We start from the raw sequence: 16,943 nt of genomic DNA, 5'->3' as shown, positions 1-16,943 counted from the left end.
TTATTTATTTCATGTATTTTTTTATTTAACCTTTACTTACCTAGGCAAGTCAGTTAAGAACAAATTCTTATTTACAATGACGGCCTACCAAAAGGCCAAAGGCCTCCTGCGGGGACGGGGGATAAAAAATATAGGACAAAACATACATCACGACAAGAGAGACACCACAACACTACATAAAGAGAGACCCAATAGAATAACATAGCATGGCAGCAACATATGACAACACAGCATGGTAGCAACACCACATGACAGCAACATGGTAGCAGCACAACATGGTAGCAGCACAAAACATGGTAAAAACATTATTGGCACAAAAGCAAGAAGGTAGAGACAACGATACATCACGCGAAGCAGCCACAATTGTCAGCAAGTGTCCATGATTGAGTCTCGAATGAAGAGATGGTGTCACGCCCTGGCCTAAGAGAGCCTTTTTATTTCTGTATTTGGTTAGGTCAGGGTGTGATTTGGGTGGGCATTCTAGTTTTCTATTTCTTTGTTTGCCGGGTATGGTTCCCAATCAGAGGCAGCTGTCTATCGTTGTCTCTGATTGGGGATCATACTTAGGCAGCCTTTTTCCCTCCCCAGTTAAAGTGTCACCAACCTCCTGTGCTGTACTGTCAAATTCTTATGTTTCCATTTAAAATATCCTAAATTCATTTAAAGGTTGCATGCATCACTTTTACAAACATGTTCATCTGCATGCAGACCAACAGTAGGCAAAGTAATAAACACATTAATTAAAATTCCTATCCAAATTTTATTTGTCACATACACATGGTTAGCAGATGTTAATGCGAGTGTAGCGAAATGCTTGTGCTTCTACTTCCGACCATGCAGTAATATCTAACAAGTAATCTAACAATTTCACAACAAGTGTAAAGGAATGAATAAGAATATGTACATAAAAATATATGGATGAGCGATGGCCGAATGGCATAGGCAAGATGCAGTAGATGGTATAGAGTACAGTATATACATATGAGATGAGTAATGTAGGGTATGTAAACATTATGGAAAGTGGCATTGTTTAAAGTGGCTAGTGATACATTTATTACATCCGATTTTTAATTATTAAAGTGGCTAGAGATTTGAGTCAGTATTTTGGCAGCAGCCACTCAATGTTAGTGATGGCTGTTTAACAGTCTGATGCCCTTGAGATAGAAGCTGTTTTTCAATCTCTCGGTCCCAGCGTTGATGCACCTGTACTGACCTCACCTTCTGGATGGTAGCGGGGTGAACAGGCAGTGGCTCGGGTGGTTGTACTCCTTGATGATCTTTTTGGCCTTCCTGTGACATCGGGTGGTGTAGGTGTCCTGGAGGGCAGGTAGTTTGCCCCCGGTGAGACGTTGTGCAGACCTCACTACCCTCTGGAGAGCCTTACGGTTGTGGGCGGAGCAGTTGCCGTACCAGGCGGTGATACAGCCCGACAGGATGCTCTCGATTGTGCAAACGTTTGTGAGTGTTTTTGGTGACAAGCCACATTTCTTCAGCCTCCCGAGGTTGAAGAGGGGCTGCTGCGCCTTCTTCACCACGCTGTCTGTGTGGTTGGACCATTTCAATTTGTCCGTGATGTGTACGCCGATGTGGATAGGGGGCTGCTCCCTCTGCTGTTTCCTGAAGTCCACGATCATCTCCTTTGTTTTGTTGACATTGAGTGTGAGGTTATGTTCCTGACATCACACTCCGAGGGCCCTCACCTTGTCCCTGTAGGCCGTCTCGTCATTGTTGGTAATCAAGCCTACCACTGTAGTGTCGTCTGCAAACTTGATGATTGAGTTGGAGGCGTGCATGACCACGCAGTCATGGGTGAACAGGGAGTACAGGAGAGGGCTGAGAATGCACCCTTGTGGGGCCCCAGTGTTGAGGATCAGCCCGGTGGAGATGTTGTTTCCTACCCTCACCACCTAGGGGCGGCCCATCAGGAAGTCCAGGACCCAGTTGCTCAGGGCGGGGTCGAGACCCAGGGTCTCGAGCTTAATGACGATTTTGGAGGGTACTATGGTGTTAAATGCTGAGCTGTAGTCGATGAACAGCATTCTTACATGGGTATTCCTCTTGTCCAGATAGGTTAGGGCAGTGAGCAGTGTGATTACGATTGCGTCGTCTGTAGACCTATTGGGGTGGTAAGCAAATTGGAGTGGGTTTAGGGTGTCAGGTAGGGTGGAGGTGATATGGTCCTTGACTAGTCTCTCAAAGCACTTCATGGTGACGGAAGTGAGTGCTACGGGGCGATAGTTATTTAGCTCAGTTACCTTAGCTTTCTTGGGAACAGGAACAATGGTGGCCCTCTTGAAGCATGTGGGAACAGCAGAATGGGATAAGGGTTGATTGAATATGTCCATAAACACACCAGCCAGCTGGTCTACACATGCTCTGAGGACATGGCTAGGGATGTCATCTGGGCCGGCAGCCTTGCGAGGGTTAACACGTTTAAATGTTTTACTCACGTTGGCTGCAGTGAAGGAGAGACCGCAGGTTTTGGTAGCGGGCCGTGTCGGTGGCACTGTATTGTCCTCAAAGTGAGCAAAGAAGTTGTTTAGTTTGTCTGGAAGCAAGACATCCTTGTCCGCGACGGGGCTGGTTTTCTTTTTGTAGTCCGTGATTGACTGTAGACCCTGCCACATACCTCAAAGTAGATGTCCTAACCGACTAGCCAAAACTATAGTTTGTTAACAGGAAATTTGTGGAGTGGTTGAAAAACGAGTATTAATGATGCCAACCTTAGTGAATGTAAACTTCCGTCACAAATAAACAACTGACTGGATTACTTATTAATTAGCCTATCAAATAAGACATTTGACAAGAGTACAATTGTTGGATATCATCATCACATCATACCATTCTATATTTGTAATATGTTTATACATAAATATTTATTTTCATTCTGAAATTACATCCCTGGCTACATGATGTCAATTTGTTCTCATAAACAAAACAGTCTCGAGGATGAGAAAGAGTACAGTTACAACTCCCACAGAGCGACAAATGATGATTGTAGCAATATTGGCCTCAAGAGGGCGGTGTGGTCCCCAGTTGGTTTTGACATAAATATGTTATACTGAGGTGAGATTCTTCCAAAACCTAGGGATCATCATCATCATCATCCCATCTGAGATTATAAGGACACAACCCCTTTACTCTTGATAATACGTAACATTTTGGGTTATTGCTATGTTATTACATTGTAATAAACCATGTTGAATGGGTTATGGAAAGACCAAACTCATGCTTCTGTGATTTATACCTTATTTTCTTTCATTAGGCTGCTACCGGTCGACCATATCTCATTGTTGTCGATTCACCTGCGATGCAAAATCTCAAAGAAATCCCTACTATTACCTTGAGTCAGCCTGAAAGTGTCTCTCACAATGTTCTGTGCTGACAAGCAGTGCGGGTATTGACGTCAGTCACCGGCATTAGCACCAGCGCGCGAAACTCTTGTCTTTGGGAGTGGTACGAAAGTAAATCTGCGCTTCCCCGCCCGCCCAGCTACACTAGAAAGTTTATGAGCGTTTACATGACTGACTGCTTCTTTTGCACTCGTGGATTATACCCGCAATTTAAAAGGGACAGTCTCCATTGATATGTGAGTTTCTTTTAATCAATGCTTTGCTGACAGCTTTAGCTGTTGTCCCTGATACAATGTATTCTCTTGATGTGTTGTTTATTTGAAGCCAATGATAGGTGACAATTAGGTAAGATAAGTTGTTAACATGAATTATAAAGTTGTGAACTATGAGCTATTGTCAGATAAACGTATAGCCTATAGCCGTATTATCGTACATTTCTGAAAACCAGAACTATGAGTTTCACTTATCCATCCTATTTATTTCAGCCAAATAAAAAAAATAACGGTGCTGCTTTTGTTTCACTTTAATAGCCCGTCTTCCGTTTACCTGAAATATTCAACTACTTTCTAATGACCGTTTTCTATAGTTAAACCGTTATTAGGCATTTGACTCAATAATTCGTGTTTGTCTGGTTAAGGAAGTAGTCAAAGTTACTTTTGTTTTGCTTTGGTTGCATAAACAGTTTATATAGTCTTTTCCCCTCGCTCTATATGAATCATATAACAAGAGCAGTCTCCCCCGCTTATCAGATCTCCCTATTGTAACATTATTTAAAGAAAGCGACGCCATACTGTTTCCTGGCAGACTGGGCCAGCAGTTACTGACCACTGGATAACCCTAGAGCTCTGGGCCCCGATGATAATATTCTAGGCTATCCAAGAACAGACAATCTCATTGGAAGTATAAGTGTAATACGTTTGTAGCCTATCATTAGTTGCACATGCAGAAGTTGATGGCAATGTCACGTGTCAAGTTTTAACTAATTATCCCATTCTTTATCTGAATTTGGTATGGTAGCAACAGTTCTAACTAATCAAGCGCCTTACTAGAAATGGGGGGTAGTTGAGTAGAGAGACTACAGTACATACATTGCTCAGAAATGGCCTTGTTAATCATCACTAACATAGATGTTAATCAGTGTACTTCATCTGATCCTGGACGTTTATTAAGAGGCCCTCTGGAGAGAACATTTTATCCTATAATATTCTCAGATGCCACTATTCCAGATAAAAGACAGAAAAAAGATAGTGATGCGGTTTATAATCTTGGCAACACCATTTCACAATTTAATTTTCAACAGGAAAGGTTCTTGAGAGGATTTGTTAAGCTTGCCAGCATTGAGTGTAGAGGATGAGTATTACATTGATTAATATGCATTGACATTATATTAATTCTACTCTGATGTAATTATATAAATGTGCAGCATCAGTAATATCAGAGGTATAGACTATTCCTTATTGATTGGATATTTTCAGTATTCACCTCATCTATGACTTTGCTTGGCAGTTGGCAATCTCCTACTGATGCCCAGCCTCTTTTCTCCTAGCTGACCTTTGACCTATCAAGGCTGGATTTGTGTAGTCACCCCTCTGGAGCGGAACCACTGCCACCACAGTCACAGCCGTGCTGCCATTGGACGAGGACGCTGCCCGAGCACCTAGACACCAGCAAGTTCTTCATTGAGACTCCCACAGATATCTGACTTAGAGATGGAGAGCAGCAACATGTCACTTTTACCTCTGCTTCTACTCTGCCTTGCCATCGCCACTTCAGGTAAGACCAACGGTTGGTTGAACCTCCAACTTCCATCTCTTCTTAATGGTTGTGTAAGTGAAGAGCTGTTTGGTTGACTGCTAGGGTGCTAGACTCGACTTGGAGACTGGTGCTGAATTGAAGCCTAGAGGGTCTTTCCTTCTGTGTAAGCAAAGTTCAAAAACCGGCATTAACCTTGATTTGAACTGTCATGATTTACTTATTCTAACCTCATCTCTTTTTAAAAAAACAACCAGGGCTTTATTTTCACTGCTTTTTTCAGTGGTTGTCTCTCAGGATTACCAGTTGATTGGATGAGTCTGTATATAGATGTGTATAGTGACTGACAATATTTCCTAAAGACTACTTTCATTAAAAGTCGTATAGTATAAGGATGAAATGAGAAATGTGTGCATCAGTTTATTATTGTGCTGGTATACGCTATAGGTAGCCTAGATTTGTCTTGGTTTGCGTGTTTATTTGACATATTTATCAAGTACGTTTTTGGGGCGTATGATAAAACAAATAGGTATGTTAAATAGAGCTCGCCAGCTTGTAGTCCTAAAAAATGGAAATTAAACTTCAGGTTTGTTCAGCCATTGCTAAAAATCAATGGGGAATGAATGGGGTTTTGGGATAAACACAGAAAATAAGATTTGAGGTTAACACAGGCTTAGATCTTATACATTTGTAAATATCAGTCAGTTAACATGACCTTTATGAATTATGAAGCATTTATCTGCTTTATGTGCTTATTTTCATTACATAAATGTTTCAAAATTCACAAAAATTGACATTAGCTGATGGAGATGTCATAGAACAAAACTAATAAGATCTCCTAAGCCTGCGTTTACCACAGGTCTTATTTTCCTCTTTTATCCCAAAACCCTACAAAAAAACATTCATTTCCCCATAGGCTTTGGCCAACAAGCGATGGTGGTCCCCTGCATTAGTTCCTACCAAAAGGAGCCATTACAATTGCTCTCTGTGGCTACAGTGGTTAGTTGGCAGTTAGCCGGAGTGTTATGTAGGAAATGGAAGAGTATCTGCAGTGTTCAGTTATGCTCTGACAGGTCTTGTGTTATGCTCTGGCCGCTAACATGTGTGGATCCTTGGAGTGATGCTTATTTCAGATAGTTACGTCAGAGAGCAGGTGTAGTTCATGCGATTCCAGTGGCTCCTCAGGTTTATGCACTGATATCCTCCTTGTGCTCAAGTGGTACTTTTGACTCAATATGCACATTTGTTGTATTTGGCTCTAGCAGACAAAGGAAAGCTGTCCAAAACAGTTAGTATTATTTTTTAAATTGTATTTCTTATTGTTGTACCATTGTGGAGAAGGAACCTGCAAGTAGCATTTTGTTGGACGGTATATACCATGTGTATCCTGTACATACGACTAATACAACTTGAAACTGCAACTGAAACATAACCGAGACATGCCAAGACATTTATTGGAATATTCTGTGAGACTTCCAAATAGGAATCCTATAGCAACGTTTCTGAACACAGCATTTTTTACACCCATCACTAGTGAGTGGCTGAGGTTGTGGCTACAACTGTGACTGTCTGTCGACAGTGTAGCCCTCTGTAGTGGATTCTAGTTGGGAATCTGTGTCGACTGCTTTGGTCTCACTGGATTAAATCCCTGTTGGCCCTGTTGGGGGCCTCCGTTTGGGCTCCAGACGGTAGTTGGACTCCAGACTTCTGTTCTGTAGTTCCATGGGGGCCATCAGCTGTACAGGCCCTCTCTGGGGGTGTCCCTACAGGAGGCTAGGTTGACTGTAGGCCCCATCGGCTCCCCAGTGCAGTTAGTTCCCTGTGGGAGCCTGACGTGATGGTTGTCGACTCTTGGCCTCCCGCTGCACTTCCTCCCAGCCGGGTCCTTCTCCACAGACTGGAGGAAAAGTACAAAAGTGATTAGGCAGCTGCTGTTGAGGGAGGGGAGCCTGAAGGAGAGCTTGGGGGAAGCTGACAGACTAGGGGGGAGGGAGATGGAGGGAAGAAAGGTAAGGAGAGTAGCAGAACAGCAGGCAGGGAAGCCACTAGGACCACATCCTGAGGAAGCTATGGTGGGGGGTGGGGGGGGGTGTTGAGGGGTGGAGATGGTGGTGGTGGTGGTGGTTAGGGGTGGATTATGTAACTATCCAACAACACATCAGTGAAAAAGTGGGTTGATCGGGAAAGGGGTGCAGAGAGAGAGAAAGGGATGAAAGGAGAGAGAGAGAGAGAGAGAGAGAGAGAGAGAGAGAGAGAGAGAGGAGGGTGAAGTGAGGGATGAGGCAGAGCAATTGAGAGACAGATGATGCTAAGGAAAGGTAGAACAGAAAGAGGGGGAGGGACTAAAGAGAGGGAGAGATTGTATGTGAGAGAGAAATACACTATGGCAAGATGCAGAGAGAGATGAGAGCGAAAGAGAAGGAGAGAGGGATAAAAAGAGGTGACAGACAGCTCCTTAGTAGGGCCTTGCAGAGGGAAATAACAAAAAAAAAAAAAACCTGCTGCCTCTGTTAAAAATGGCGTTGAGAGTCTAAATAGCCCACTTCCCCACACTGCAGCCAGACTGGGTGGCAGGACCAGGGAGACATAGTGACGCGACCACTTGTCGCTGCTGCAGACCGATTTCTATCTCACTGTTGCAATCAACAATCCATTTCTGACTGCCTCTTTTTCTCTCTTTGACTAGCAGTGCTGAGCAGGACTAGCTACCCAGTGGGCACACGCTGGTTGAATAAATGTTGTTTCCACGTCATTTCAATGAAATTACATTGAACCAACGATGTTAGATGTTGAATGTTGAATTGATGTCTGTGCCCAGTGAGTATGCTACAGTGTGTTGTTCACCTCTCTACCTATTTCTGTCTGTTGTACCTAAAAGGGAGAGTAAGCGCTTGATGAGTTACAATAATGTTTGCTGCCGGATAACTTTTCCTGTTTGTGTATAGATTATGAAGGATGTGTGATGGTTCACTTTATCTCTGGAGTAAAGCAGGGCAGCAGCAGTGTCAAGTAAAATGTTTAGAGAGCCAAATTATTTTTTTCCAGCTTGTGAGTTGTTTTTCTTGAAGTAAGTTGTTAACAAGGCAACCCTCATGCGGTAAGGCATATATCAAAGCACTGTAAAACACATCTAGCTCACTCTATTTAGGCTATGCATCACCAAATGTTGATAGGCACACTTTCATCTTAGAAACCATTTAATTTAAGACTTATTTCATATCTAGGAAAAACATTTTGCGAGTAACATACACAATCGTTTCTCATCTGCAAGGAGATGTTTGAGCCTCAGTAATTATTCTATTACTTGGCTGTGAGGCAAAGAGAGAGAGAGCACTAGTTCCATTGAGCTCTTAACAAATACACACATAATTATTTACGTGGAGTACTTTAGTTAACAAAAGATGACCATGTTAAATGAAAACATAGTCATTGATATTTAAGTGTCCACTCGTTTCAGCCACTGTTTCTGGACCTTGCCTGCCTCTCTTTCTCATCGTGGTGCACTATCCCTGGGGATTGGTAAGGCCCAGGTCCCCCAGGTCGGTTTGGTCGGCTGACAGTGGCGTGCGACCTGAATGGCTCATTAGTACATGGCGCTGAGATAAAACTCCTCATCAGAATGGCGACCGCTATGTGCCCATGCCAGCGGCGGCCGTCTGCACACTGTGGACAGATAAGGCATGGCGTTGTGTAGCTATTATCTCTGGCCAGTCTGTCCATACTCAGCCAAGGGTCTGCCCAATCAAAAGAAGTCTTGAAAGGGGATTTGTACCTGTCCCTTTAAAAATTATTTTGGGGTTATCTTCCCCAAATCCCAGAGAGAGTAGTACTTGGGTTGACTGTTTGGTACCTATTCTTTATTTCCCACTATGCAAATTCATAAACTATTTAGTGTGCTATGTTGATGTGCTGCTTTCTTCAGGCAGAACACAGATAGTTGTCAGCTAAGCTTCTAAAGGACAGGAAATTATTATTGAAGAGTTGATGCTTTGAAGCAATGACAGGTGTCATGGGCTTTAGTTGAAGCTTGTTGCGATGTGTCTCACAAATCTTAAAAACCGCGATTGAATGGTGTTCAGAATTGAAACAACGTAGGGTAGCTACAGTCACTTGTTATTTGACCCTAATGGTAGAGCTATGCAAGCCTGGGTGTATAAAGTTGTACGTTCGTGTTGATTCAGGTGTCATGCTGCTTTCTCTGGATTCATGTGGTGAAGCGCTCAAAATTCTCTTTGATTCATGACAAACTTGGTGTGTGTGCTTGTGTGTGTGCACGCATGAGTGTGCTCCTGTGTGTGTTGGCGTGTTAATGTAGGGGCCACATTTAGGGTTATAGAGAGTCCCTCTGAATATGATGGAAAGCTTTTGATAGAGTCTTTTCCCATTATTAATACATTGAAAAGTAGAAAGTGTGATCAAGGGAGAGGCTTTAATTAAAGGCTCTGGATTGCAGATGTTTGTCATGTGACTCCAACAAATCCCAATGCCATGCTCAGGGCTCTTAACAGTCTGTACTTATCTTCCTGAGGGAATATAGTCAAGCTTGTTGACAGCTTTCCACTCTCAGACTATTTCATTACTCTTAGAGGAAGAAAAATAAAACTTGGCACTGCAAAGCAGCACAATCTTTCTGTCTTTGCTCCAGACTCTACCTAACTCCACTTCTTCAACTTCTCAAACGTGTCGAAAAGTAGCAGAACCTTCATAGCTATGCTATCTATGATGCGACGATCCCAAAGTGGGCTCGTTAATATTTTCTGGGAAATCAGTGGAGAAAAACGGGGTAATGTCTGTTGGTTCTATGAGCAACATATGCTGTGCAAAGCGACATCAATCTTGAATGATTGGAAGCACCCAGTGTGCAATGCGTCTCTGCCGCTTCCATCTGCTCGGTGGAACGGAGTTAGCACAGCGACCGCTAAATTAGTCTTTCCCTCCAAAAGCCACATTTGCTAATTAATGCCTGGAAGATGAATAGACTCTCACTATAGAGCAAATTCACAATGTCTCGCCATTTAGTGATAAATTAATTTGTTCACACTGCGACCAACCTGAAGACAGAGAGCTAATAGAGTGTTTATGGAACACCTTGTCAATTTGAAGGAAGAGGCAACCAAAGCAACGAAACGGAAACATTGCACACGCTGATGCTGCCTGGAATATGACAGATATATGTTTCTGTATGTGTGTGTTTGTGTGTGTCTGTGAGAGAGACAGAGATAGAGAGCCTGTAGGGTATCAATGGGGAACGGCAATGTATTTAACATTCGTCATATCTAAAGTTCCTAGCATCACCATTCTAGGAAAGAACTGCTAGTATAGTGAATGACAAGAGCACACTAAGTTTTTCAACATCAAAGCATCAGATTGCCTTAGGAACAGCAACAGACAGACAAACCATAAAGATGAATTGAGAGACAGCTCTCAAGCTTCTAAGAGATACGTGTGTGTGTGTGTGGGTGAGCCATAGGCCCTCCATGGATTTGTTGTACTACTTCTGACATGAGGAGATATCTGACAAGAGGTGTAAACAAAGCCAATTATATATGAAGACAAGCTGTCTACAGACCAGCTTTCACATCCTCAATGCCAGTGGTGTAAAAATACTTGAAAGTACTACTTAAGTAGTTTTTTGGGGTATCTGTACTTTAATTTACTATTTATATTTTTTCACAACTTTTACTTTTACTTCACTACATTCCTAAAGAAAATGATGTACTTTCTACTCTGTACATTTTCCCTGACACCCAAAAGTACTCGTTACATTTTGATAGGAAAATGGTCTAATTCACACATTTATCAAGAGAACATTCCTGGTCATCCCTACTGCCTCTTATCTGGTGGACTCACCAAACACATGCTTCGTTTGTAAATTATGTCTTAGTGTTGGAGCGTGCCCCTGGCTATCCGTAAATTAAAAAAATAAGAAAATGGTGCCATCTGGTTTGCTTAATATAAGGAATTTGAATTGATTTATACTTTTACTTTTGATACTTGAGTATATTTTAGGAATTACATTTACTTTTGATTCTTAAGTACATTTAAAACCAAATACTTTTCGAATTTTACTCAAGTAGGATTTTACTTGGTGACTTTCACTTTTATGTGAGTCATTTTCTATTAAGCCATCTTTACTTTTACTCAAGTATGACAATCGGGTTCTTTTTCTACCACAGCTCAATTCCATTAACACACCTAAATAACCACACACACGCGTGAGCGTACACACACAACAGGGCTGTCCCCAATGTAAAAAATCTTGGTCGACCAAAAGTCGGCTGTTCTTTCAACCCAATTGACTGGTTGAAATTTTACCATATATAGACACATATGTGTTTTAAGAAAATCTACGATATACTGTAGGCAATGCATTGAGCTTTTCTGATGCTTTAAGCACACTATTTGATGAAATAAGACACAAATGACTCGAGGGAGCCAGAGATCAAGAGAGCCAGAATTTTTATTTTTTTACCTGACCCGACCATCCTTCTCCTGCTCCTACTGGGTTTCGCAGATTCTGCCTTTACACTGCTGAAGTTGCCGGTCATAGGCTACATGAGGAATCTGGAACCATTTTCATGTGGAATGCCAGTTTATTTGATCATTTCTACCGATATGCGTGCCAGTTATGTTTTCATGTGCACATTTTCATGGAACAGTTTCATTTAATTTATAATAAGGTCTACGTATCTCACAATCATTGTCATGTGGTTAATCCTAATTCTATACAAATCTAAAGGAAAATTATACAAACCTAAAAGATAACTTCTATTGCCATTGCCAACTATGTAAAAACCGCCTATAAAGCCAACAAATGAAAACATTGCAGCCTGCAGGTAGAGAATATCCTGATAAAAATAAATATCCTATAAATCAAATTGGCTACACATGGCCTGTCTGCAACGAACTTGAAACATTGTATCAACTATTACCTTGAGTCAGCCTGAAGCTCCTGCTAGCAAACTTGCAACATTGTTTAAAATATTCTGGGCCCTCAGAGTTTCCGGTGCCAGTGAGCTTGGGACAGACACAGCTGTAGGCTATTTGCACAAGTGATAAATAGTAATCAGGTAGGCCTATTTCATGACGCTTCCACTGGATCTGAGCATAACATTTTTCCCTTTCATGACCGTAACCAAACAAACATTGTATATTAGAAATTATAGGAATTATTGGGAAATGTACTACTGGTGATATATGGAATCAGGAATAGATAGACACTAACAATCAAACGCAAACAATGAATGTGCACAAATTGTCGAGAGAGAGCGCATTCTGGAGAGATACATGCATTGTGAATTTAGCCACACTTCTTGGACTGTGCCATCCCCGCGGCCTCCTTAATGCATTAGTCTCAGCCTCCGCAATGGATTAGTTCACATTAGTTCACAAGACATGTTTCGTCTGCCATAAATTAAATTATAAATAAATAATAAAAAATATATACAGTGCATTCGGAAAATATTCAGACCCCTTGACTTTTTCCACATTTTATTACGTTAAAGCCTTATTCTAAAATTTATTAAATCCTTTTTTCCCCCCACCATCCATCTGCATACAATACCCAATAATGACAAATCAAAAACAGTTTTTTAGAAAAGTTAGCAAATTTATTCCAAATAAAAAACAGAAATATCACATTTACATAAGTATTCAGACCCTTTACTCAGTACTTTGTTGAAGCGCCTTTGGCAACTATGACAGCCTTGAATCATTTTGGGTATCACGCTACAATCTTGGCACACCTGTATTTGGGGAGTTTTTCCCATTCTTCTTTGCAGATCCTCTCAAGCTCTGTTCGCTTGGATGGGGAGGTAAATGTAAATATGGTATTTCTGTTTTTTATTTGTTATACATTTGCAAACATTTCTAAAAACCTGTTTTCGTTTTTTTTTGGGGCATTAATTTAATCCATTTGAGAATAAGGCTGTAACGTAACAAAATGTGGAAAAAGTCAAGGGGTCTGAATACTTTCCCGAATGCAGTGTATATACTGTATATACAAAAATATGTGGACACGCCTTCAAATTAGTGGATTCAGCTATTTCAGCCACACCCGTTGCTGACAGGTGTATAAAACCGAGCACACATCCATGCAATCTCCATAGAAAGACATTAGCAGTAGAATGGCTTTACTGAAGACCTCAGTGACTTTCAACGAGACACCGTCATAGGATGCCACCTTTCCAACAAGTCAGTTTGTCAAATTTCTGTTGGAGCTGCCCTGGTCAACTGTAAATGCTGTTATTGTGAAGTGGAAACGTCTAGGAGCAACAACGTCGAAGTGGTAGACCACACAAGCTCACAGAACGCGACCGCTGAGTGCTGAAGTACGTAGTGTGTAAAAATGTCTGTCCTCGGTTCGAACACTCACTACAAAGTTCCAAACTGCCTCTGGAAGCAACGTCAGCACAAGAACTGTTCGTTGGGAGTTTCATGAAATGGGTTTCCATGGTCGAGCAGCCGCACACAAGCATAAGATCACCATGTGCAATGCCAAGCGTCGGCTGGAGTGGTGTAAAGCTTGCTGGCATTGGACTCTGGAGCAGTGAAAATGCTTTCTTGGGCGTGATGAAGGAGAATGCTACCTGCACGAATGCATATTTCCAAATTCCCCGATTTAGGTCAGTTAGGATTACCACTTTATTTTAAGAATGTGAAATGTCAGAATAATAGTAGAGAGTGATTTATTTCAGCTTTTATTTCTTTCATCACATTCTCAGTGGGTCAGAAGTTTACATACACTAAATTAGTATTTGGTAGCATTGCCTTTAAATTGTTTAACTTGGGTCAAATGTTTTGGGTAGCCTTCCACAAGCTTCCCACAATAAATTGGGGGAATTTTGGCCCAATCCTCCTGACAGAGCAGGTGTAACTGAGTCAGGTTTGTTGGCCTCCTTGCTCGCACACACTTTTTCAGTTCTGCCCACACATTTTCTATAGGGTTGAGGTCAGGGCTTTGTGATGGCCACTCCAATACCTTGACTTTGTTGTCCTTAAGCCATTTTGTCACAACTTTGGAAGTATGCTTGGGGTCATTATTCATTTGCAAGACCCATTTGCGACCAAGCTTTAACTTCCTGACTGATGACTTGAGATATTGCGTCAATACATCCACATAATTTTCCGTCCTCATGATGCCATCTATTTTGTGAAGTGCACCAGTCCTTCCTGCAGCAAAGCACCCCCACAACATGATGCTGCAACCCCCGTGCTTCCCCCTTTTTCCTCCAAACATAACAATGGTCATTATGGCCAAACAGTTCTGTATTTGTTTCATCAGACCAGAGGACATTTCTCCAAAAAGCCTTTCAGGTTATGTCGATATAGGACTCGTTTTACTGTGGATATAGATACTTTTGTACCGGTTTCCTCCAGCATCTTCACAAGTTCCTTTGCTGTTGTTCTGGGATTGATTTGCACTTTTCACACCAAAATACGTTCATCTCTAGGAGACAGAAAGTGTCTCCTTTCTGAGCGGTATGACGGCTGCGTGATCCCATGGTGTTTATACTTGCGTACTATTGTTTGTACAGATGAACGTGGTACCTTCAGGTATTTGGAAATTGCTCCTAAGGATGAACCAGACAACCAGACACACACACATTAGTAATAAAAGTGATAGTGATAATTAGGGACTTTTTTGTAGACTTTGGGGATTTTGTTGGCGTGGGGAGAGAGGAGGAGAGAGGTGAAGCACAGTGTAGTGTTGTGCAGTGTAGGGGTGAGAGGCCAGGGGACACTGCGGGCCCCTGCAGAACGCTGATAAGAGCTTGTTTACCTTCCTGTGGATGGTCAAGCCTCAGTCTGCGGCCGCGGAAACACCAGGACAATAGGTGTGTGGAGCTGGAAAGGCTGGGGCAGACCCCCACCCCCCCCCACCCCCCTCCGTGTGCTCCGACCACCCCCCTACCTCTCCCCTTCACCATCATGGCTCCTCCAACCTGACCCGGGACGCAAACAGTTTACTCTGCCTCAGTGAGACAGTAGCCCCAGACACTGCTCTGTGTTTGCCAGGATTTACCCTAGATTTACAGATAAGGCGGGGTTTAGATGTGATGCAGACACCATTTTTGGAACCAGTTGAAATACATTTTATACAGAACAATTGATTCATGCCAGGGCAATACATTATTTTGTCGTTTTTAACATATATTATGGCATGTAATATGCTTTAGTTGATTGGTAACTTATCATTATGGTACTTTGATGCAGTAATATACAGCAGTTAGATAATTGGAGAGCCAAGCCACTCATCTTGATGACAGTTCCAGAACTTTGGGCATGAGGGTGTAAGTGGGGAAAAAAGTTACCCACAGACCACATTTATTTTGGAACATAGAACTGTTGACAAAATAGAGAAGTGAATTGCTTCCAAAGATGTGGTAAATATTGAGCCAAGATAAAATGGAAGAAAAAGTGTTTCCTCCTATTTATTTTTTGTCAGAAAAGGGGTTGTAGTGAGAGTAGTAAAGGACTACTGCTAGAATAAAATAGAAACAGTTGTCATCAATAAGTAAGATTTCTTGTTAAAGTCCTGTTGTAGGTGACGTGCTTTTGGCAGACTACTGTATTCATGAATTGCAATAAAATAAAAGTACTCTGTTGATTCCCCAAATCAAATTCTCATGTCTAAATTAAAAAGTGAATAACCTCTCAAATAAAGGTGAATGTAAGATAGTACAAGTCAAAACTGCTGTCAGTTTTGGCAAATTTCCTGTCCCTCCCTGTCAAAGTGAATAGCGGTTTGATCTTTTGACTCTGCGAGGAGACTCAATAAAGGAAGTCAGTGTTTCCAGGATGTGCCTTGTTGCTGGCAGGGTCACAATGCCTCTCTTGAATATATAACGTTTAATGTCAGAGTTGTGTGGGTTTTTATTTCCAGCCAAGGTCCTCTTTCTGCTGAGTTGGGAGATCCACCCTACAGAATACTGACGATGAACCTTTCACCCCCCCAAACAAGAACTGGTAGTCCGATCCAAGTCAGATGAGGCTGATGATGAAGTCATGAGTTTAGTATTTCTGCTTTCTGGCAGTTTTTTCTAGGAAGGAGCCATGCTGGCTTTTTCTGCTACAGGATGTTTTTGTTCTTAATTCACCTACAGTATGCCTTGAAGAGTTGCAAAAAATGTTTACAGGATTGCCAATAAAAAAGAACACATTTTTTGCTGTTTAGTTGTTTACTACGTCAGTGACATCTGTAGATATTAAACATTTATCACAATGTTAGGTATAAACGTTAATATTAAACAAACTATTTCTGTCCAAAAAAATAAACAGTGGTCTACTGTCCTAAGACATACACTCACAGCCACAGATGGTAGACTTGGAATGTACCAAGCTGCGTCAGAGGGATAACTTTGTGTACTTTACAGCATTGAGAAATCTCCCCCTCCTAACTCGAGCCCCCGCACCCCCCACCGTAGTCCGCCCCTGCATCAGACAGGAGACACATGCCTGATTGAGCATTTTCTTTGGCTCAAAATCAGGTTTGGGAGTTGACCAGAACAATGAGACAAGAAGGGACAGTCCAGAGATAGACACAGACAGGGAAAAAAAGTACAAGGGAGGAGGAGAGGTATGAATGGCAGATTCAGCAACATGGCCAGACACGTTTCAAGCCAAGGACTTCCATACTCAGAAAAACACTGTGACACAACACTGAAGCATGAGGCTCATCATCATTTCCTATACATCCTCTATCATCTAGAATCATTATGATGGATTCCTTCAAAATCCCTCTGACTCCCCCTCACATCTATATGGGAATCACCACCATCTTGGAAAAGAAAATTGGAGGCGCTGCTGATAAAAATAGATAAAGACAGAGGAGGAATG

At 41.9% G+C, this 16,943-nt stretch overlaps 1 protein-coding gene across 1 annotated transcript in view; it reads left to right on the top strand.

Annotated features, from left to right (window-relative positions):
• Window positions 1-3,395: 3,395 nt before the first annotated feature.
• The window catches only part of eng (endoglin), a 51,053-nt gene continuing 37,505 nt past the window's right edge, over window positions 3,396-16,943 (top strand). The window contains exons 1-2 of the mRNA XM_014128696.3: window positions 3,396-3,589; window positions 4,900-5,126. Of these exons, the coding sequence (XP_013984171.3) occupies window positions 5,063-5,126 (64 nt within the window). The 5' untranslated portion in view covers window positions 3,396-3,589; window positions 4,900-5,062. The remainder of the gene's footprint in view (window positions 3,590-4,899; window positions 5,127-16,943) is intronic.

The sequence above is a fragment of the Salmo salar genome, chromosome 11, assembly GCF_965601325.2.
Source record: "Salmo salar chromosome 11, fSalSal1, whole genome shotgun sequence".
In the NCBI taxonomy this organism is placed as follows: domain Eukaryota; kingdom Metazoa; phylum Chordata; class Actinopteri; order Salmoniformes; family Salmonidae; genus Salmo; species Salmo salar.
This window is presented reverse-complemented; position numbering and strand designations above follow the sequence as displayed.